The sequence below is a fragment of the Thamnophis elegans genome, chromosome Z (assembly GCF_009769535.1).
Source record: "Thamnophis elegans isolate rThaEle1 chromosome Z, rThaEle1.pri, whole genome shotgun sequence".
Lineage (NCBI taxonomy): Eukaryota > Metazoa > Chordata > Lepidosauria > Squamata > Colubridae > Thamnophis > Thamnophis elegans.
Genome location: NC_045558.1, coordinates 13351689 through 13376783, shown reverse-complemented (window position 1 = coordinate 13376783; position 25095 = coordinate 13351689). Strand labels below are relative to the sequence as shown.

The window sequence follows — 25095 nt, the reverse complement described above, 5'->3', positions numbered from 1 at the left end:
AGCTGCCCTGGGCGCACAAAGAAGCTGAATGTCACTGTTCCGGTTAGACATATTCATACCATTTACCCCAAAAAGCTGAAAGTCACTGTCCTCATCTAGGACTCTCCATGCGAAATGGAGATTGACACCGGGTTGTCACTGACCATAATTCCATGGTCAGTCCTGAAGCAAACGATTCCCAAGATACAAAAGAGATACCTCAGAAGCCCCAACGTCTGCCTACGCGACTACCAGGGGAACCAGGTCCCCATCATGGGCCAAGGCACCTTCCAGGTAAGCCACAAGAAATTCTGCAAAAAACTCCCCATGACGGTGGTCAGAGACAACTTTCAGAGCCTGCTGGGGCTTGATTGGTTCCAAGCTCTGGGAATGGAAGTGACCGGAGTCAACTCCGTGGAGGAGGACAATGCTGAAGCCACCTCTGAAGTCACCGCTGAAGCCATTTTTAAGGAATTCAAGGAGGTCTTCGGCATCAGTCTGAGTGAGTACAAAGGAACCCCTGTTTCCTTTAGCTTAGACCCCACAATAGCCCCAATTAGGCTTAAGCCCAGGAGAGTACCTTTCGCTCTCTGGCCCAAAATTGACAAAGAAATCGATAAGCTTGTGAGCCAGGGCATTTTAGAACCAGTCAATCATGCACGCTGGGAGACGCCAATTGCGACACCTGTCAAACCTGACGAATCTGTAGGCATCTGCACAGACTATAAATGCACAATTAATAAAGCGCTACAACAAAGCGCTTACCCTGTACCTGTTGTACAATACCTATTGCATTCCGTCGGCCCGGGAAAAATCTTTGCAAAATTATATATGGCACAGGCATACCAACAATTGCCAGTAGATGGCGCTACCATGGAGGCCCAAACTATTGTGAAGCACAGGTGCATTCAAATGCAACCGCCTGCAATTCGGTGTTAGTATCGCCCCTGGACTGTTCCAAAGTGTAATTCCAGGAGTTGTCCCCTATTTTGATGACATTTTATATCGGCCGCAAATGAAGCGCAACTTTTAAAATGCGTATGAACAGTTTTGGCTAGAATCAGAGACAAGGCCCTCCGACTTAAAAAAGAAAAATGTAAAATAAATGTACCAAAAGTCGAATTCCTAGGGTACATGATCGATGGGTCTGGAATTCACCTGACCTCACAAAAAATTAAAGCCATTAAGGAAGCCCCCACACCTCGCAATCAGACCGAACTACAGGCGTTCCTCGAGCTTCTTTAACTTCTCAAACAGAAAGCGACAGTTGCTGAACCACTACATCACCTCCTAGCCAAGAACATGAAGTGGTCCTGGGGAAAAACTGAGGCCACTGCATTTGCCACCGTAAAAAGACTCTTATGAGCAGAGAACAGAACTACAGCCAACTGGACCGCGAGGCTTTGGCTGCAGTAACCGGAGTAAAAAGATTCCATGAATACCTCTATGGCCGGGATTTCGAACTGATCACAGACCACAAGCCGTTGCTAGGTTTGCTGGCTGGGGACTGCCCCACCCAGGCATCACTATCTCTCCTAATGACCAGATGGACAATATTTCTGGCAGCCTATTCCTACCGCCTCATCCACTGACCGGGCACCATGTTAGGACATGCAGATGCTTTGATCCATTGCCCATTGCCCGAAGTTCTCACTAACTCCACCCCCGAGACATTGGTCCTTCTCATTGACTGCCTGGAAACCGGACCTGTCTCATCCAGTGACGTTGCACGCCACTTGGCGTAGGACCCTATAATAAAACAAATTTTGAACTGGTGTGGAGGGGGTGGCCCAAAGGGCCTGTTGGGACTGAATTCAAAATGTATTTTTCCAAGCGGGATGAATTGTCGGTTATTAATGGTTGTTTGTTGTGTGGGGACAGGGTAGTCATTCCCAAACAATTGCGCATAGCAGTCCTTGAAGCACTGCAAGTAGGGCATCCAGGGATTGCTAAAATGAAGACTCTAGCAAGGAGTTATGTTTGGTGGCCTAACATGGACAGGGACATACAAGAATGGGTAGCTACATGTTTGCCCTGTCAGGAGTCCAGACCGGCTCCCCCGGAAGTGCCTGCCAAAGAATGGGATCGCCCGCAAGCACCATGGTCCAGAATACACATTGACTTCGCTGGACCAGTCCATGGCCAAACCTCCTTCATCGTCGTGGATGCATATTCTAAATGGTTAGAAGTAGTCCTGGTGAATTCCACTACAGCGGAATTGATCATCAAGGTACTACGGAAACTATTTTCCATGCATGGCTTCCCCAATGTATTAGTCTCCGACAACGGGCCCCAATTCATGGCCATGACATTCGAAACATTCTTAGCAGCTCAGGGAATCAGACATGCCTAGTTGCGCCATTCCATCGAGCCTCCAATGACTAGGCAGAACGAATGGTAAGATCCGCAAAGGAAGCCCTCAATAGGATGGGCCCTGGCGATTGGCAGACACGAATTGATCACTACTTACTCATTGCACACATCACACCCAGCACTACTACTGGAATAAGCTGAACTCCTCATGGGCCTCCGCCTTAGGTCTCACCTAGACCGGCTACACCCAAATTATTCCACCTCAACACCCCCTGACTCCACAAACAAAGTCAGGTCTTTCTCCATAGGGGATTCAGTATATGCACACAATTACACTGGGGGAACATTATGGATTCCCGCAACTAGAATTGGAATTACCAGTCCTCAATTATACACAGTAAAACTCGAGGATGGTAGAAATCAGAGAAGGCATATTAGCCGCTTGTCTAACTCAGAGCTTAGACAACCCAACATAACTCCTGCACAAACCGAAAGAAGCTACACACAAAATAGCAGTGCTGAGGAAAGCCCGAGAATATTGGAAGACTTATCTGAATTTGATGCAGGCCCACGGTGAGCTCCGAGCGAATCAATGCTAGAAGCTCCAGCCGCTGCCTGTGAGAAGTTCCAGGTGGTTCTATCCGGCGGGTCTTCAGAATCAACAGGTCCATCCGACTTGGGCGAAGGAAACCCCAAGACTGATTTGCGCAGGTCAGGCAGAGCTACGCAAAAGCCCGCCTACCTGCGTGACTACATCACTAGTTAGATTGTTCCATCTTAGAGGGGAGGGGTGTTAGATATCCTCCCCTGCTGTCAGACTGCAGGAGGTTTCCACCAAGGTCCTCTGTTCCGGCTGGAACAGAGATTGAATCTCATTGGTCAAGAGGTCTGACAGATCCCTTTAAAAGGGGATACTGCCCGACCATTCTCCAGTCAGATGTTTTCTTGACTTGCAATAAAGAGCAGTTGTTCACTGAAGCCTTTTGCGCCTCCATTACTCAATCTAGCAGTCTTTGTTAAACAAAATTTCCATCTTGCCATCCTATCCCGCAGCCCAGAAATGTAAAAAATATGGACGATTGTTGTCACATGCAGTACACAATCAATATTTGCCAAAGTTTTCTGCAGCTTGTTTAATGTTGCTGTAGGTCTCTCGGGAATCTTTTGGACAACTTTCCTATGTTTTTCTTAATTAGTTTTGGAAGGACATCCATTTCTTGGCAATGTCATTGTTGTGCCATATTTTCCCCACTTGTTGATGGCTGTCTTCACTGTGTTCCATGGCATATCTAATGCCAGGACATTTTTTTGTATCTTTCTCCTGACTCACACCTGTAAGCTCTTTAAAGACTATGGTTTTTGCTGTAAAAGACAACTGAGTAAATGTCATAAAAACATCAGTTTGAATGTGATTGGTTATTTCTGAACACAGCCACATCCATACTTATAAGAAGGTGTGCACATTTAAGGAACTATGTCAGTGATGGTTAAGCTTTTTGTCGTTAGGTGTTGTTCGGTGCCAAAAATGCAAAAGTGCACATGCAATAGTGCTGGCACCCATAATGCAAAGTGCGCGCACCCACATACGCACACGTGCACAACCAACCTCCCCCACAACCCCCCCATATACCTCTAAGCTGAGCTTGGTATTTCCTCTGGGGGGCCAGGGGACGTCATTTTAGTCCTCTCCAGGCTCTGGAGGCTTTCCTGAAGCCTGGTGAGGGCGAAAACAGCTCCCCCAGTCTTCCAAAGGCCAGAAAGTGATCATTTCCGAACATCCGGTTGGGCCAGTTTTTTGCCTTCCCTAGGCTCCGGAGTCTTTCCTGAAACCTGGGAAAGGCGAAAACGGCCTATCCCATCCCTCCAGAAGGCAGAAAATCAGCTGGCCGGCACATACATGCACACTGGAGCTGACGGCTCATGTGCTGGCAGATATGGCTCCACATGCTATAGGTTCACCATCACAGAACTATATTATTGTAAGTTTCCTCCCCCCCAAAAAAAATATTTTGGTTGTTTTTCAGTTGAATTGTCCAGTAGATAGATTATATTAAAGGAGGGGGAAAAAATTTAAACTTTGTATTTCCACTGTAGAAGTATATATACCACTGGTGGGATTCAAAAAAATTTACTACTACTTTTGTGGGCGTGGCTTGGTGGGCGTGGCAGGGGAAGGTTACTGCAAAATCTCCTTTTCCTCCCGATCAGCTGGGACTCGGGAGGCAGAGAATAGATGGGGGTGGGGCCAGTCAGAGGGGGTATTTACCGCTTCTCCAAAGTACTCAAAATTTCCGCTACCGGTTCTCCAGAACTGGTCAGAACCTGCTGAATAATACCACCACTGCTGTATACTCAACATCAGCAGAAAGTGTCCTTGGGCAGTTTCTGGGGTTCGAACATTTTGGCAGGCCTCAGGAAAATGGTGATTGCAGTTTGTATGTCAGCTACCATTTTGTTTTTCTCACAATGCCATAAACATTGTAGAAGAAACAAAACCATGGATGCTGGAAAACGGTTCATGTGGATCATCCTTGAAAAAGTAGATGGTGTTGCACAGAAGTAATCTGTGGCACATATTATAATAAGATTAGAAACATGATGTGATGGCCTATAAACCTGGAGTCCCCAATCTGTGGGCCGTGAAGGGATTATAACCTGGCAGTGGAAATGGCTGGTGGATGTGTGCGCACATCCTCAGTTGCGCAAAAAGCAGGTGAGTGTGCATGTGCGTTCTCCATTTGCATGAGTTGCAGATGTGGAGAAGTGTTTCACACATGTGCTTGCCTGCTGCAAAACCATTTCCACTCCTCCCCCCTTGCTGGTCCCCAAACTAGGCTGAAAAACAGCTTCTATCCCAGGGCCGTAACTATTGAATTCTACGGTATAGTGCAATATTAATGCAACACCAGGGGTTTTCAATTCAATTGTATAGAATGTGAATGGTGTGTGTTTTTGCTTTATTTTTTATGTATAATGTACACTGAAGATGGCATTTAATGTAGTTGTACGAGGTGCAATGACAATAAAGTTAACTAACTAACAACTAACTAACGTCAGAAACATTGGGGAACTCTGCTATAAACAATAGTTGATTTTTTTAAAAATGGTAATAAGCAGTTAAGGACAAAAATGTTACTTCTATTATTTTGTGCTCCCCCCTTTAAAAAGCTGTAATATTTTAACAGATCCTGAGTTATAGTTGTGTTCATATGTATACAAAGTTGACAGCATTTCCTAATGACCAATATAGCTTCAGATTGCAACTCTACTTTCTTCATATTCAAACCACCTTTAAAAATGATCCATAGCTACTGTACTTTAGGAGGGGAAACTGTGGTAGAGGGAAGTAGCTGTTCTACTTCGGAAATAAATTTTGTTGCCCCTTTAAGTGCAAATGGGATAGAAGATTATCAAAAAGCAAATACAAGAAGTACGATATTTTCCACAAGTAGGTGCCTTAGCCAAGACCATCTGCTCATAGTGTAAATAAATGATGTTTTTATTCTTCTAGCAGGGAGACAATAAATACACCGGTGAGCTTATAAATGAAAAAGCGTATCTTTGCCAGGAATTCAAGGAAAACATATCAATAGCCTAATGCTACTTTATAGGCAAAGATAACTCTGTTACTGTTATGCAAAGCTAAAATTCAAAGACAGTTGGGTTGAATTTGCCTTTCAGATTGAATTTCCAAATCAAATTAGCTGACTATGTCAGGTTGAATCAGATGACATTCCTGATAAAAAACACAATTTTATCATATTTAATCTTTAAACTGAATTGAGTCACTTTGACAGTTTGAATTGCAATTCCAAGCTCAACAAATAAGTCCAGAGATCTAAATTAAATTTTCTAACCTTGGCTCTTGGTCATGGCTAATCTGCATTCTCCTAATTTCTGCTTCAAAAGGATTACCTAGGATTTTATACTAGGACAGGTGAACTAGTAACCAAATCTGGAAGTTATTTGCAATGACAAAGCTTAAAAACATTTCTGTCGTAAATTCTAAAGGAATGATGGTAAGATTCTCCCTACCTTTTATCTTCAAAGGTATCATTTGCATTAATGAGTAGGCTATTCTGATTGAATATCTTTGACCTTCCCATGTTGAGTAGAATCATCATTGCTGTTCCCAGACTAATTAGCCAGTTACAATTATACATTTCTTTTATTTTTTTCCCAGAGTAAACAATGCTATAAATATCTTGGTAGAGATCTAGCTGGAATGAATTAAAGACACTTTTATTTATATATCAATATCGCATATATTTTAATCATGGCAGCTTTAAAAAAATCTCTAATTGGCTGGGTACATAGATAATGCTAAACCATAAAACATGATTTACTAATTGTATTGGCTGGTTTACCCATGAAGTAAGCCAAAATGTGTTTTCATTGTTTGGAGCTAAGTAAAGATTGTTTTTGATAGGGTGAGTTTTAGGTCTATAAGGCTGATTTCATTACTGTTCTTACAAACCTATTTTGTCTCCAATCTTGGTGACTCCGGGTTCCTACAATTTTCTTAGCAAGGTTTTTCAGTTTCCCATTATCTCTTTCCTAAGGCTAAAATAAAGTTACTGGCCCAAGATCAGCTAGCTGGCTTTGTGCCTAAGGCGGAAGTCGAACTCAGGGTTTCCCACTTTGTAGGCCAGTGATGCTGAACTTGGTGCCGAAAAGGGAACACGCATGCACATTCATCAGGGCCACAAACCCAGAAGAGGCACTTCCCAAGGGGCATGCACATGCTGGAAAATAAACTTCTGGTTTCCTGCGTGCACATGTGTGCCAGCGAGCATGCTCATACCAGAAAACAGAAAGTCAGCTCTTCCAGTTTCTGGCACTGCCACATGCACGAAGGTCAGCTGATCATCACATGTGAATGTGCGCCAGAAACCCGGAAGAGGAATGGGTGATGCCATGCATGCCGGGTGATATGGCTCCATAGCCTCTTCGCGCACATGTGCCATAGGTTCGCCATCATGTTTCTAGGCTAATGCCTTAACCAGTACATGAAACTGGATCTCCTACTGCATCTCCTTTATTATTTTTGCATCTTATGCTTGGGATATTTGCTTCCTAGTCTCCTTTTTTTTAATTACATTACTTTCATTAGGAGTCTAATAATAGGTTTCTTAAACTTTTGTTCTTTCAAGTGATAAGCCTCTGTTGGCCAAAGAAATTACATGAAAATGAAGATACTTAATATGAAGCAAAAAAAAAAAACCCACAAAACCTATGGCCTGTTTATTAAATTGCAATCCAATCTGAACTCAAGGAAATAACAAGAAGAAAGGAAAGTTGCAACTGAAGACCAAATGTGCTTTTAGCTGGCTGAGAAGCTCTTAGGTTTTGTTTTTTTAAAAAATAAAAAAATAAAAACTGCATTGTGAGCTTTCCAGAGAATGATACAAAGGCTAGGAAAACAATATTGTAATCTACTGTACCTCTGTGATCTATATATAGAGCATACAAATATTGCTTTAGTTCACCCATGTATGAATCACATTTCTGTAGGGACCATTGACTTAAATACAGGTGCAAACACATTACTTTTTTTTGAATTGATGATGTTCAGAAAGGAACCAATTAAAAAAGACGCCCTTTATCGATTTGTCTTTCTAAGGTCAGAATCTGATCAACCTATTTGTAGTTAAAACTCCCCCCGCCCGGGACAACGGTTATTTTTGTTTTAGTGGAAATGGCAAGCTGGAATAGTGTACAGTAGTTTCCATCTTTTGGGGAGCAGCTTTTGCCTGCCACTCTAGACTATTTCACAATATGAGAGAATAGAATTGGGATAAAATGATTCAAATATTTATGTACTCGTAATTTAGTTTTCTTTCTTCGGGAATCAGCTACTTAATCTACAGAGCTACTTGGTTAGCTCCTCTTAATTATCTGAACAAGTTTGTATTGCTCCTTTTTGGATTTGTAAGCATTTGGGTGGCTTATTAATAACTCATGGCAGTAAATGTGTCCAACACATCTTGCTTCACCTATTTTCTCCACAAGAAGAACCTTACATGGGGAGTTGGCTGAAAGAGTGTGATTGACTTAAGGTTATTTGGCTGGCTTTCATAGTTAAGGCAGGATGTGAGATGGATCTGCTTCTTTCTGGCCTGGTGCCTTAACTACTGCACCCATATCTATCTATCTATCTATCTATCTATCTATCTATCTATCTATCTCTCTCTCTCTCTCTCTCTCTCTCTCTCTCTCTCTTTCTCTCTCTATCTCTCTCTCTCTCTGTCTCTCTGCCTCTCTTTCTCTCTCTTTACATCTCTCCCTCCCTCCCTCTCTCTCCCTCTCTTTCTCTATCTCCCTCTCCCTCCCTCTCTGTCCCCTTCCCTTCCTCTCCCTTCCTCTTCTCTTAATCCCTCTCTCATCCTCTAGCTCCCTTTCTGTCCCATTCCCTTCCTCTCCCTTCTTCTTCTTTTCATGTTTCCCTCCCTCTCTGTCCCTTTCCCTTCCTCTCCCTTCCTCTTCTCTTCATCCCTCCCTCACCCCCTCCCTCCTTCTTTGTCCCTTTCCCTTCCTCTCCCTTCCTCTTCTCTTCATCTCTCCTTTTCTGTCCCTTTCCCTTCCTCTCCCTTCCTCTTCTCTTCATCCCTCCCTCACCCTCTCCCTCCCTTTCTGTCCCTTCCTCTCCTTTCCTCTCTCTTCATCCCTCCCTCACCCTCTTCCTCCCTTTCTGTCCCTTCCTCTCCTTTCCTCTTCTCTTTATCACTCCCTCATCCTCTCCCTCCCTTTCTGTCCCTTTCCCTTCTTCTCTCCTTTTCTCTCTCTTCCTTTCTCTCTTTCTCTCCCCTTCCCTCCCTCTCGGTAAAATGAAACAACTTTGTAATACAACGCATGACATTTAAGATCAATAAAATCCAAATGGCTCTTAATACTTAAAAGTTAGAGTGTTTTTGCTGCTTTCCTAGGAGAATGGAGGTCAAACACTAGAGCTATGAAGCCCTTTGAATTCTGAGGTTAAAAAGGTTGCTGGAGTACACACTCGTCAACAACTTCTTTAAAGTGTGCCTTTCCCCAGGATTGTGCTACAGTTGTAAAGAGGACCTACAAGGAGTGTCCTTGTACAACCTGAAGGACTTTTATTCCATAAGAACAAATGTCCTGCATAGCTTTCTCCCCAAAGACAGTGTTTTGTACTATGAAATGAGTCTTACAGAAAAGGAAATCCTAGCTCTTATTCCAGATAGCTGAGCTTTGAGTGGAAAAGATACCTTCAAAAGTTGCTGCTGCTGATTTAATAACAAGGCACATTCTTAGCAAGAAAGATGCTTTAAAGGTCAACAGTAGCACTTTAAGTGTTGATAAACAATTAGCAGCCAGTACAGTCCTTTCAGTGCAGACAATTGTATTTAATACCTCGTACCACACTTACGCAATTTGTCTACTGTGTTTTGCATTAGTTGCAATTTCTGGAATGTAAAGCACCTTACAATAGTTGAGATGGGTTATATCCAAGGCATGGGTAATTGTTGCTAGCTCTGACTAATAAAGGAAGGATCACAGGGGGTTTATTATTGTAGGTGTGTAAATGAGCTTCTTTCTACTGTCTCCACCTGTGAATCTAATGGCAACTCTTGGTCACAGAGCATATCTAAACAGCAAAGTTGTTTGGGGAGAACAGTAGGTGAAAAATGCAGAGAACAAAAGACGATGTACGAATTTGGGTAACGGTGTACTGAAAGCAACAATGTGTAACCATAAAAATGGTTGTAAAGTAACTTTAGTTGTATTATTTTTCTTTTTTTATCGTAGTTCATACTTTAAAAAAAACACTCCTGGGTATATATGTATTCTTCAATTCCTCAACTTCCCTGTCTCCCTGGTGTGGTTCCCAACACTAAACTACAATTAATATATCTGCACTTCCAAAGCTATTTGTGATCACCAGGTGGCCTTTTTTTCAGACTGTTCTGTAACTTTGTTGCCATCTAGTGGTCATCCAGTCATTGCAGGCCAGATGTATGAAAACTCCTCCCTTAAATCTCAATTCTTTCCCAAAGTTCATACATAAAGATGAACAGGTTAGGTCCTTCCAAAGGACAACTTTCTTCTGGATTAATTCAAATATCAACCGCCTGTCATTCTATCTGGGACCAAATTCTTTTCATACTTGAGAAAAATTCCCAAAATTTTTATTTATGATGATTGCAGTATCCTGGGGTCACGTGATCCCTTTTGCGACCGTCTGACAAGCAAAGCCAATGGGGAAGTCAGATTCACTTAACAACCCTGTTATCAACTTAACAACTGCAGTGATTCACTTAGCAACTGTGGCAAGAAAGGTTGAAAAATGGGGTAAAATTCACCTCAACAACTGCCTCACTTAGCAACAGAAATGCTAGGCTCAGTTGTATTGATAAGTCAAGAGCTATCTGTACTTAAAATCTTTTCAAGCAGTTTTATCTGTTGGAGAGTGATGGGAGCTCCAACATACCTAAAGATCATCACCATAAATCTGTATATGCTTACTAATAATCCACTTCTCTGGATTTATTAAACAAAGATAAGTGGGCATTAGATTGCTACCTTAGTAGCCTTAAAAGCAATTTGTTGTGACCTGCCAGCAGCCAGCGGAACTGACAGCAGATTCGGACAGTGAGGAGGTTGGGGAGGAACATGGGCCAGTCCTGGAGTCTGGGGAAGGCTCTTATGTGTTGGAGGCAGAGAGGGGGCCAGAGTTGTATGCCAGTTATCAGCTGCCTTCCGAATCAGACATCAATGAGGCAGACGAGCAACTGGAACCTGTTCCCAGTGTGTGCATGCACAGTGTTGCCAGACAGAGGGAACAGCTAATGAACAGGGCTTGACTTGGGAGTAAAGCCACAGGTGGACGATGAATGCCCCCCCCCCGGAAATAAAAGAGGAGCGAAAGGGGAGTGGAGTTTGCAGCAGACAATTAGTTCGCTTATTTGGTTTGTGATTCTCTGAGACTCCTTGCCAAGTTTTGCAGATATTGGCCTGTCAGCTTTCCAAGCCAGATAAGGTCTGTGACTCTAAATCCTCCCTCAAAAGGCTTTGATTGACGTGAATGAGCAGAATTCACAGTAAATTAATAAAAGGGGTTTTTGTCAGTACAAGGAGTTTGCTCATGGGAAGCCTCGGTCAGAACACAATTTGAGGTTTAATGTGAATATTCAAATGCTTGGTAACCAACATATATTTATAATGATTGAAGCATTCTGGGATTGTATAATCCCATTTGGAACCTTCCATCTGGTTTCCAACAAGAAATGTTAATGGGGGAAACCACTTAACAACTGCATGAGTCACTTAATGATGATTTACATAACAACTGGCAAGAAGATGATAAATTGGGGAACAAGTTCACTTAACCGTCTTGCTGAGTGGTGGAAACGTCGGGCTCCATTATGTTGTAAGTCAAGAACTACCTGTATATTAGTGTCTCCCAGGAACAAATTTGTACAATGTTAGTTTCTACAGGAATTCAAGAAATTGTCCATGTGTTTTGCTAGGAGTTCTAGCAGTGCCCAGGTGCCCAGGCAATTGGTTCTTTTAGATCTGGAGACAATCAACATTCCAATAAATAAAGGGTTATTAAACCCTTACCCTAGCTCAAGAAAACATTTAAAAGCATAACATAAAAGGCATATATTCCAAGCAAGATAATACCCAAATTGTCAGGAGCTCCTCCATAATAGCAGCTAGCTACAACAAGAATGGCCAGTTTCTCCACAGTATCCAGAGCTGTGCTCTGTGCAGAAGCTTCTCATTAATAACAACAGCCCCACTGTTTTTATCAAAATCTGACACCAGAACTTCATGGCCTTGCTGTAGTCAGGAGCTTGCACGATCTGACATTGACTGAGTGACACATGACTTTGGGACAGGAATTGAAAGCCTGAGACTTTCAAAGCTTTGAAGTTATAAGCATAATTTTGAATGTTAACAGAGTCATTCCCGACTCTAGGGGGCAGTGCTCATCTCCGTTACAAAGCAGAAGAGCCAGCACTGTCTGAAGATGTCTCCGGGGTCATGTCATGTAAATGCCGAAAGCACACGGAACGCTGTTACCTTCCCACCAAAGTGGTCCCTATTTTTCTACTTCCATTTTTATATGCTTTCGAACTGCTAGGTTGGCAGAAGCTGGGACAAGTAATGGGAACTCACTCCGTTATGTGGCACTAGGGATTTGAACCGCCGAACTGTCAAACTTTCTGATTGACAAGGTCGGGTTCTTAGCCACTGAGCCGCCGCGTCCCTTAACAGAGGGTATTAAGGATAATTTAAGAGGAAGGTGCTTTTCTTAATCAGAAAGGACCATAAGGTTTTTAAAACAGAAGAATACAATGTATATCTTTCTCTTAAATCAGGGAAATTTGGGTAGTATTGTTCTGAAAAAATATTATAAGATATAGATTCCTTAATAACAGAAAGTATCAAGATAAGAGGTGAGGATTATAAAAGATGGCTGTCCATCTTTAAAGATGTCCAAAAAAGACATTTCTAGACTTTGAGATTTCCAACATTTCACTTTACATAACACAAAACATATTTTTTTCTTTGGAAAGAAACATTGAAGAGCAATTTATTACAATCTCTTCCATAACAATAACAACCTTATGGCCAAAAGATTCCTAACTCTTAATTTGAAACATTTAAAAAAATATTTTTACAACCACAGACTTGATTTTAATGGTCTCTGTTATTCTTTTAAAATTTTACAACATGTACCATAGTTAGTAATTTATAGTGCACGCGGAATTCATAAAATTGAAAGTTGATGTTTATTTTAACACTTTTTTGTTAGAAAAAAGAGGAGCTGCTAAAAACCATTGGTTGTAACATGATTATCAATCTTAGATTTCAAATCTTGCTTATATTATACATTAGATCATGTGGCTGGCATGACTAAATGCCAAAGGCGCACGGAACACTGTTATCTTCCCACCAAAGTGGCCCCTATTTTTCTACTTGCATTTTTACATGCTTTCAAACTGCTAGGTTGGCAGAAGCTGGGACAAGTAATGGGAGCTCGTTCCATTACGCGATGCTAGGGATTTGAACTGTCGACCCTTCTGATTGACAAGTTCAGCGCCTTAGCCTTGGAGCTACCGCGTGCCTTCTTGAATGTAGTTTACCTTTCAAGTAAATCACTTTCAGAGAGGGATGTTTAAATATAGAATGCTAGAATATTAGAAATAAAAACATAATTCAAAATATTAGAGGTTCGTAAAAAAAAAAAAGTTGTAATTTCCCTCCATCCAAGTTTATGGTGTCTCAAATCAGGCTAGGGCAGTTAATCTAATGGCAATAGACCAATGTTCCCATGTGTCACTAGAGAGAAAGTGATGAGATTGGGTATCAAGTCCCAACGGGCAACTAATATTACTGTGAGACCAAAATGTTCACCCATTGCTAAGCTTCATATCTGGAAGACAAAGAGTTCAATAAGGATTGGTTTTTAAATGAGCTAAGAATAGGGGCTGATTCTGTCCACTGCAAAACTGAGCAAGTCATTGCTTGCTTTTAATATTATTAGCCTTTCCCCCTAATCTTTGAGATTCTGGTGTACTTGCTGAGAACTCACTTAAAACAAAAGTATTTTAAACTTAGTGAATAATTTGAAGACATCGTTAATTCCAATTTACTCCTGTTTATTACATTTCTGTAAACACCAAATGCTTAATGTGGCCCTTACTTTTAGAAAATCCAGGTTTGAACTTTAATAACATTTCAATAGAGAAAGGCAGTCCGGAGTTTTAAAATGTCATTAAGGTTCAAAATATATATCATTTCGTTTATAGGTTATTTAAATGCTGCTCTGGATTTCATACACATTTATATTTGTGTACAGAAAACATGATTCTGTCATTTTGTTTTAAGGGAAGTTTTTTTTTCTAGTGCTTTTAATATGCTTCCCTCCAGAAATATATAAACAAATGTATTACTGATCATGAAAGAACGAACTGTACTTCATTCTTTACCAAGGTCTTATGTGGTTTTTAGCTAAAGCATGTACTCAAAGAAATTCATGTAGTTCCTCCTTTGGGATATATTTCTCTTGGGGTCTTAAATATACCATATTTATCTTTAAATTATTCTCTAAAGAAAAAAAGTATCTTTCACTATATTGAAACACAAATGTTGTTAAAAGATGACAAGGTTAGTTTAGCTATATTCACATCATCAAATCCATGAAGCATTTTCTGAATTATGGCTTAACTGCTTATTACGTTTATCTGAATTAAGTACATGTAATAGCAAAAGAGCTATTCATTTTGTGTAGCTGAAATAGATTCTCAATCAGTTACCTTTTTATTTTTCTCCCATCCTGATTTATTTCCTCCCTATTGCATGTTTCATGGATCATTATGACCTGATAAATTTAAGATAATTTTCTCTCCCCAAATCAATGGGTCAAATAGTGTAATCAAAGTTTATGTAAGTAAAGATACACGGTTAAATGGGTACATATAATATTTCCTTTTACCACTTCTTTGCCACTTTCTGGGAATCTGCACACAGACCTTACCTTTTGCAATCTTCTTTAACTTTGATCTAACTGATACCTGTATATGTCATTAGATGTTACAGTAAGAAGCATAGGAAGTTTTTTTTTTTTTTAGTTGCATACCACCGTTATCATTTTTACAAACAACTCAAGGCAACCGGATATATCCAACATACTTTCTAACTGATACCTGTATATGTCATTAGATGTTACAGTAAGAAGCATAGGAAGTTTTTTTTTTATTTAGTTGCATACCACCGTTATCATTTTTACAAACAACTCAAGGCAACCGGATATATCCAACATACTTTCCTCCTCCAATTTCCCCCACAATCCTGAGTCGCAGTGGCACAGCGGTTAGAATGCAGTACTGCAGGCTACTTCTGCTGACTGCCGGCTGCCTGCAATTTGGCAGGTCAAATCTTATCAGGCTCAAGGTTGACTCAGCCTTCCATCCTTCCGAGGTGGGTAAAATGAGGATCCAGGTTGTTGGGGGCAAGAGGCTGACCCTGCAAACTGCTTAGAGAAGATTGTAAAAAGCACTGTGAAGCAGTATATAAGTCTTAAGTGCTATTGCTATTGCTGAGGGGTGGGTGGGCTAGGGAAAGAGATGGGGAGGAAGGGATGGTAAGGCAGGATTTGAACGCACAGTCTGGATAATTGGTATAATTTCACTTGCTATGTTATATTTCTTGGAGATGTTACATATTTGATTCCCTTTGATACTTAACATTTTGGATGAAGATATTAGTGTATATTGTGGAGGTGGTGCGTTTTTGTCATGAAATGCAGATACTATGTTAAGATTTAAGGTAAAAACCATGCAAAGGTCCTAATTAGCTACTTAGAAAGTATATTCATGTAAGAGTTTAATATTGGGATGAAAAACAAATTCAGAAGCTAAAGGCTCTGGTGAGCTGTGACTGGATGTAGGACACAATTACATTCAGAGAATCTGGATACATGGCAACCTTGAAGCCCAGAGACACCTCACTCTCACTCCTGCAATATCAAAAGAGACTAATGAAATAAGTTATGTCTGTTAGTTAGCTAGAGTCAGTTTTTGAGTCTTGATTATATTGGGAGTTCAGGAAAACCCAGAAATGGCAGAAGGGGAAGATGCTTTCACAAGTGTGTCAAAAACTCTGACTCCTATCTCAAGTGGTGGTCTCCCCGATCTTAGCCTCCTCCTGAAATCTCCCTTCTGGATCAGCAAAAATTTTACTAATTCTGGCTTGTCACTAGTTGCTCGTGAATAGGAAGGAATCCTCTCTTGTATTGGCAATGCTTTACACACATAATAAGCTTTGGCACCCCTTATGTTTCTAGATCCATATATTCTTGAGAGATTCTTGGTCCTAATTCCTTGTTTCTGAGTTTCTGCTGACTGTTGCCCATTGTCCAGTTCCTGACAATGTAAATGTGAAGAAAACCACTTTTCTCAACAACATCTTTCAGGTATTTTCCCCAAGCAAAGTGGAAATATAAATCGTCACCCTTTGCAAACATAACGACAGAACAATGGAACAAAATACATTATTCATTCTCCTTTTCTTTACTACTTGTATGAGTTACACATCTGTTAGAGCCAATACTTTTTTTAAAAGATCAACATAATTAGACAAAAATCTAGTGTTGTTAGATTTTTACCCAAACACACAAGAACTTGTATGTATATGTACAGTTTCAAAAATAGAATTGTGGCGTCCTTTCTGAGTTTGGTTGTTTGCTTGCAGACATTTCATTACCTGACTAGGTAACATTATCAAGTCAGCCAGGGTTGATGAGGTGTGTTCTTCTCTTTGTTAATTCTTGATTAGGACATTGCTTTCTGCTTGATTGTTTGCCTGGTGTTAACCTCTGCTTATCTGGGTGTAACTACCAAAGTACTAAGAATAGAATTATCATCTCTTTTGGATTTTTGCATGCCTAAAATCAACTGGGACACCACTGTTTGTGGCCTGAATCCTCTCATGGCAGGATAGATAGAGCAAAGTAAGAATACTAACTGGGGGGGGGGGGAAGAGGGGAGACACATCTTGCTGTTGGAATTTGCTGTGTGAGTAAAAAGAAGACTTGGAGATTCATAGCTTAAAGATGAAGTGAGTGAATGGAAGTTTATGAAAATATGGACATTCCTATCCTTTCAAGCTATGTATAGAAAGATAGCTGATTTGAACCATACTAAAACCACAGTATGTGTATAGTACCACAGAGTTTGATTGTTTTCAGAAGAAACTAACCTGCTGCAATAGTACTCTACAATTTGGCTTTTTCCACAGTATCCCGGTGTATTTTAATATCTGGAATGCGGGATTTAAAATAATAATTCCCGTGCCAAATATTACGACAACTCTAATCAGAATCATTATGGTTCTTCAAATAGGAAACTGATCCTGAAGCAGGTGGTCTCATGATTTCTCTAATTTCTCAGGTCTCTGAGACCTGAGCTTCAGTCTTCAAGATCCAAGCTAGAATTCACTGGTTCTTATGTTGTCATTATCAAACACTAAATATTGACAATAATGAAAAGATGCTTGGCTCCTTCTATTATACTCGCAGAGATCATAGAGAGCAGCTGGCAGTGAATGGCAAAAGACTGCCCTGTAATTTCTGTTCCTTTTTTTAAAAGTTCCTCTTTTTTTCTAGATGAAAACAAATTTAATCTGCATAATATAAGGCTGCAGTTTTCTTTCAAGTCAGAATATCTGTAGATTGTAGGAAAGACCAATTTTTCCTTTTTCCATAGACTATACACAGTGCATTACACAATTCCCAGCTATTTCAGCTATGATTATGCCAGACATTTCTGGTACATAAGCATCCACAAGTAGCAGGTTCAAATCATCTTCTCAGCAGGGCAAAGAAAATACTTGTATCTTTATTAAATAAATAATAAGAATCCCAAGGCATGCAGTAACTATTTAAATTTTGTAAATGAAAATCATAGACAGTAACCCTTGTAGAATGAAACAGAAAAATGCATTTATTATTTCTGGTTTTAATTATTAAGAGAAAACAACAAAAACTGAATAATATAAAAAAAATTTAAAAAATAATCATAGAATAAGAAGTAATTTTGTAACTGCTTATATTTGCTGCAAAGGAAACAGGAAGCTTTCTTTTCTTTTTATTCTTTCTTTCTGGATTTCCCTTCCCCATTTCCTTGCTTCTTTTATTCTTCGTTGGTTTGTGTTAGTTTTTATGTTCTTTGTAAAACCTTCAATAAAACCTATATTAAAAATATGATTGCAGACATTTATGACCTCTTCTGAGAATTATGAGAAAGTCACTTATAATGTGTGTAAATATTCTCAGGCAGTCAGCAAATGCAACAAGGCCAATACTGTATGTTTAAATATTCTGAAGATGTTTTCTTATTTATATAGGAGCTTGCTTCATATCAACTGGAGAATTTTATTTCAGAGTAAAAAGACACGAGAGAATAAAGCAGAAAGTAGTTTCCTCTGAAAAGTTAGAATTGGTTAATTTTGTAATTTTGTAACATTTGTATATTTTCAAGATAATTCTTATTTCATCACATTTACACATCAATGGTAAGTTTTGTTTTGTTCTTAACATTCAAAAACCAAAATGCATTTTAATGCTGACATTTTCTTAATGCATACATGTTGGATGCAATTTTATATACTCCGAATTGCATATTCAGTATCTTCAGTATGTCTAGAATGGGGATTAAGATTTTAAATGTTCCCTAAGGCAGGGGTGTCAAACTCAAGGCTCGGGGACCTGATCCGGCCTGCAGGGTGCTTAGATCTGGCCGGAGAGGGGGAGCTGCCCTGGAAACAGGGAAGGACTGGCCTGTGGTACCTCTGTCAATGAAAATGGAGCTTAGGAGAACTGCTTTTGGAGCTCGGAAGCCCGTTTTCATTGGCAGAGCACGTGGGCTGCCAAAAGCACTCCTTGACACGAGTAATGCCGAGCTGGCCATGCCCACCCCAAGCTCAAACACAACCCTGATGCGGCCATCAGTGAAATCGAGATTGACACCCCTGCCCTAAGGCATTGAAAAATTTGTAAACCCCCAAAATAATTGTGTGATGGTTCACACTTTTATTTGGGCAAATGCAAATTGTCAATTTACATTAAAATGTAAAGGAAACAACTTTATACAAGCAACTCCTCCCCCCCCAAAAAAACCCCAAAGGTCATCAATGAATAGCAGAATTTAGAGTCCCTTTTTCCAGTGAGTTTATGGCACACCAGGAAGCTTGCTATTGTATTTCTATCCTGCATTTCCTCTAGAAGCTCAAGTCAAACATTCATGTCCCATTATTTTATTCTTATGAGAACACTGTAACCTAAATTATCATAAGAAATAGAGATAATCCTCAACTCAATTTGTTTAGTTATTGTTTGACTTTACAACAGCAATGAAAAAAGTGACTTATGATTGGTTTTCTCCTTTACGACCATTGCAACAACCTATGGCCAAATGAGTCAAATGAGGGTCCTTGGCAACTGATGTGTATTTATGACAGATGTATTGTCCAAGGGTCATGTGATCCCCGTTTGTAACCTTTCCAGCTAGCTTCCAACAAGCGAAATCAGTGGGAGAAGCCAGATTCACTTAATGACTGCATGAGTCACCTAACAACTGCAGTGATTCACCTAATAACTGTGGCAAAAAGGTTAGAAAGTCAAACTCACTTAACAGTTGCCTTACTTAGCAACAAAAATGTTGGGCTCGATTGTGGTCGTGAATCAAGAGTTTCCTGTAGTAACTGCTCGACATAGAGGCGTTGTTGAATTTGGGAATTTCACAGCTGATGGAAATTTGAAGCTGACTATTTAATTAGAGGTCAACCTACTCAACCATGGACAACATCCAACCTCCAGATGTCCCTGTCTGATCCATGACATTGGCAGGAGGTGGGGCAGCATTCAGGAGAGGTCGGGAGGCTCTTAGAAGGTAATGGGCAGCAATAGGATTATAGTGGGAGCCCTCCACAAAAGTCCCAATTTCTCATGTGGCCCCTTGGAAACGTTAATTGCCTACCCCCGGCTTACTGCCTTCCAGAGAACTGAGAGCAAAACAAGTTTTGATTTCATTTAATTTGTGGTGCAGATGTAAAACCATACTAGTCAAGCTTTCCATGCATATTGCTACAAAGGCTTCTGCTGTACATTTCCTCTATCAAATAAATTAATGATTAGATATTAAGTTAAATAATGGAACACAGACGTTCAAAAAAGTTTTGTGGTTGCTACGAAGGACTTACTTCAGAAACCTGCAAATGTGTCCAATTAGCCATAAGCAAAGCTGCTCTTGTGCTTCTAGAAGAGCTTGATGTACAGACGTATTCCACATGGGAAACAATAATTTGATCATTTTCTAATATCAGCTGTTAAATGCACTTTTAATGACAGGACAAAATTGGGTCTTTTTGCTTGCAAAGCAGTTTAATTGCTCATACTGAATCAGTGTGAAATCCACGGGGTCTCCCTGCACTGTCAATTCCTGTTCAAGGAACAGGTGGTAGCCCTGGCCAGGAGGATTGTTGCACAGCTATGTATTGTGTGCCAGTGGTGTCCTTTCCTAAACCACAACAACCACAATTTATTCATGGTTGCTCCTGCTTTAGTCACCTTCTCAGCGGACTACTACAATACGCGTTACATGGGGTTGCCCTGTAGGATCTAGAAGCTACAAATGTACAGAATATAATACACTTCTTGCTCTCCAGCTGCATTCGTTGCCAGTTTACTTCTGGGTGAGTTAAAAGGGTTCGTTATAAGTTATAAAGACTTTTATGGCATGGGATTGGGGGACTTCCTTTCCCTAATTATGCCCACCCCTATCCCATTAGTTCTGCAGAAGAAAGACAGTCCAGGTCCCACCTGTTAAGGAGTGCCACTGGCCTTTTCTGTCATGGTGCCCATCACTTCAAATATTCTCCCAGAGATTAAATTGGCCCCAATTTTTGTAAGGTTCGGAAGACATGAGGTGTGGGTCAGGAAATGATTTTGAACCCCATAATGTTGATTATGCAGATTTGTTATTCCTAGGGTTATTTCTACTTGACTTTAAGTATTGTCTTTTTATTTTTTATGTTGTCATGCCTTTTTTTCCAATATTGTTAGCAGCTCAGGGTAATGAGTTTGTGATAGTGGAAATCAAATGGATGTATAAATGCTTATTGGTATGTGGTAGGCTAAGAAGCCAAAATTCACCTATTCATATTTTGGAGGGTTTTCTCCAGAAGTTATTGAACATAATGTAGATCTTTAAAAAAAAAAGTCTGACCTTTTAAGATGAGGGCTATTTTGCTTTTCCTATAACTTAGGAGATGTTAAACTATGCTTCCCCAGTATGGCCAATAGTTGTAGTAAATGATTTTCAAAATTATAACTTTTATTCCTTCATATCTCATCTATGACTGAAATGTTGGAAATCAGTAAAGCTACTTAATAAAAGAAAATCCAAATGTATGATTAAGAAAGGTTCTGAGTTCATAGCATAATAGGTTTCCCAGCAGAATCATGGTTCACCATAAAGTGCTTTCCATTAAAAGGAATCAGTTAACGTTTAGACAGCAAACATTATAAATCCATGGAGTTAAGAGATCAAACTAAAACTATACCAGTCAAAGAGAAATGTATTAAAAGAAAGGACTCGTAATCTGTAGATATTGTTGGGGAGATAAACATCTGCTACCAAGCTTCATTTTAGTTGGATTCCTCTTCATTTGCATGGCCAGCCCTTATAAAGATAGGAAGTATTTTGAAAGTAGCTTGACACACAAGATTTACATATGACTGTCATTAAAAGCTGGCTCCCCATTGATATATAAATAACTGGCTTGAAAAATTACTTTTCTCTGACAGGAGAGCAGCTGTATAAATATATTTTAACTAATCATTCATTGATATTAAGTTCAAATCATTCTCATTATTAAGAGTCCACCTCAAAGTATGGTTAACTCGTAACTTTTTTTTAGTAATTTGTAATAAATGATGGTTTCCAGCCCATTATTTATCTTTCATAATAGTTTTCCTTCCTTTGAAATGCAATCCATTTATTTGAAGCAATTCTTTCTGTGCTGGTTTAACAGAGTATTTCTACTTTCTTTAGTAAATAATTCTACTTGTTGGGCTTAAATATAAAAATGGCATCTATTAATGTCACAAGTATCACCATTTCATACAATTAAGTAAACCTTAGAAAGAACATTAGTGTTACTATACAGGTTGGAAAATAATAATAATGCTGACCAACATCTTAGCGTTTCTTACTATGTAATCCTGCATAACATTGCTTTTTGGTGAATGATAAAGTCAATAACTTTCTGTTTTATTCTTTTCTATTGTAATATAAATTATAATAGGTTGCAAATAAAACTTACTTTCTTGTCTTCAGGCATGGTCATTTATCTTTTGCTTGCCAACACTGAATATCTACTTTTATTTCATCTTTTGGTCTAAGTACGTATTTCCCAACCCTGCAGCTTCCAGATGTGAAAACTTCAGCTCCCATAACTTCTCAAGCCATCATGGTGCCAATGTTAATAACTCAGAGGGTTGAAGTCCACATCACTTGGAGTCATCCATGTTGTGAAACATTGCTTTGATCTAGCCCGTGCCTGGCTCTTTTTAATAGCGAAGAAACAGATATATGTTGTCTGATTCAGATTCAGTTTTAGATCTAGACATTTAACCTCTGTGGGATCGCCGTGCTCTCTGAGCTGGGTTGCTTTCTTGCAGACATTTCAGTAATCGACTACATAACATCATCAATGCTAGGATGAGCTGTGGGAAGCATTTGACACCCACATATGATATCAATAAAAGATTATATTGGCGGCTCAATTCGGAAATTTGATCTTTGGTGCTTTCTGAGCTTCGTTGTCTCTTGCACGTATTTCATTTCCCAACTAGGTAAACTTATTGGTTCTATTCAACCTCTGCTCACTGTATCATTCTGTACCATTGACCTGAAGTTAGTGTTTGATGCAATTCTAACAGAAAGATTAGGGAGGCATTTTCCTTTGACTTCCTGCTACTTGGGCAAATCATATTGGTCCAAGAAAATATTTACATGCATCTTAAATACACTACCAGTGGAACCCTTGCTGATCTTATTCCCATCGCACTGAAAGTTTAATAGAGTAGAACTCTTGACCCATTACTCATAAACTTCTATTTTAGTATTATTTATGCTCTATCACATAACACATTTCATGTGTTATTTACGCTCTAACACTAAGTGACACACTGACCCATCCCTACATTATTGTTGATGCCATTCTTTCTGTCTCATGTAGAATTTCAACAAAGCCTCCAAGCCAAGGTGGCCCTTGACTTACAATCAGGGGTTTAATGATCTTCTGAAGTTAGATGGATTTTTTTTAAAAAAACTACTTACAACCTGTTCTCATAAACATACATACACCTTGGCACAATCACGCCATTGCATTTTGGACACTAGGCAGCTGGCGGCACCACTTTTCATATTGGAGATTTGCTGGTATTGTTGTTTCTTCTGGAAACATTAATTTGCTCAGCAAGTTGGATGTTTTATATTTTTCCAGGATGTGTTGGGGTCTGGGATAACATTACCTGCTGGCGTTCTGCAGAAATTGGAGAAACTGTAACAGTCCCCTGTCCGAAAATCTTCAGCAAATTTTTCAACAAACAAGGTATTTGAAATGTCTTTCTATAATTTGGACAGACATGTATTTTTGGTTTCTCTGTGTTTTAAATGTTAGAAAGAATGGTTATTTCATTAGGTGGCATGCAGATTGAAAGGAAAATGTATCTCACACGTGCCTCTTAAGATGTGTGTTAAGACAGTTGCAACCACCATCTCAGCAAGTGCCTGGCACCTCTATTGTTGCAACTTCAGATATTGACTATATTAAGAAAGTAGTCTTGAACAAAGTTAAGCATAATGGAAAGTATTTTATGGCCTTGAAGTTTAATGAAAGAAAATTCTTTTCTCTGATCATTTGTTGGTTTATGATAAGTTTTTTTATTATGAAGATAGGAAGTAGGGGAAGTCTAGCAGAGTATTTGAAAATCAAATTCATTTTTTGCATGTTTCAAAAGAATCACAAAGAGGCCTTCTAACAAGCCCCTTATTTTGGGATCAGATCTGTGCTTCCTTTTTGTCCCTGTATCAGCCACCCCACCATTTCTTTAATGTAGGAATGGATGATATATTTGCCAACATGGCTGGCTAGGGGACTCTGGGAGTTGAAGTCCATATGTTTGGAAGTTGCCAGGGTTAACACTGCCCTAAATGGAAAAGGCAGGCACGATAAACCCCCACTCCCATATGGGGCCAGAAAATAAAGTTTGCCCTCCCTGTCAAGGCATGAAGAGCAAGAGGAAGAGCAGAAGACAGATCAGTATTTGAGGTGGGCATAGATTATCAGTCTAGCTTTGTTGAGGACCATTGCAGAGGTGGGTTGTTCCCGGTTCAGCCTGGATCACGCGAACCGGTAGTGGCGGCAGCAGGAGGCTCCGCCCAGACGCAGAAGTGTCGCGCACGAGCATGAGGGAACCGGTAGCGCCGGGATTTGCAACCCACCTCTGGACCATTGGATTGGAATTTATTAAGTCATCTTCAGGAACACCTCTAATCAATGGAGGAGACAAGTAGATTAGGCTGACACATAGGATTGTCCAAAAGTCTCTTCCTCATCTTTAGTCCTTCTTCCAGGTTTGGATGAGTCTTTTAAAAAATGAATTTTTACCATTCTTGTGTGTTAGACATGCATTCATTTCTGACTAGTAATCTGTCACAGGAACTGAAGCCTTTGATACTCCTGTCACAGGTCATTCAAAATCACTTTAAATAATGGTGTTCAGTAATGAGAGGCTTTTATAGAGACAATTTAATTTAAATTATTTTCCCATCCGGCACATTTATAGCTTCAGATTAGTTGTATCTAAAGCTACATATGTCTGCCAAATGATCTTTAAATGTTAAACAAATTTTTCTGGTCACCGAGTTTCCTTGAACAGTTGTCATATCCTTAATAACAGACACATCCTCAGAAAATGAAGAGGGAATCAAAATCAGTGTGTGCAATAAACCAGACCCTCTCATGACAAGCAAGAAAGAGTTTGCATGGGTGTGATAAATAATGTAATATCAAAGGACACAGAATTGAGGAATGTGAGATTGCAAAGAAAAACCTACTGGATGATCCATTTGGGAATCATTTTTGTTTCCAAATCAACTTACATCAAAACTCGATTATATGCATACAGTTTTTTAGAGTTGGAAGGGACCTTGGGGGTCTTCTAATCCAACCCCCTGCTTAGGCAGGAAACTCTATACCACT

The 25095-nt window shown here is 39.8% G+C and overlaps 1 protein-coding gene across 1 annotated transcript in view; it reads left to right on the top strand.

Annotated features, from left to right (window-relative positions):
- Positions 1-25095, top strand: part of VIPR2 (vasoactive intestinal peptide receptor 2) — a 93774-nt gene that overhangs the window by 10125 nt on the left and 58554 nt on the right. The window contains exon 3 of the mRNA XM_032234977.1: positions 23335-23442. Within this exon, the coding sequence (XP_032090868.1) occupies positions 23335-23442 (108 nt within the window). The remainder of the gene's footprint in view (positions 1-23334; positions 23443-25095) is intronic.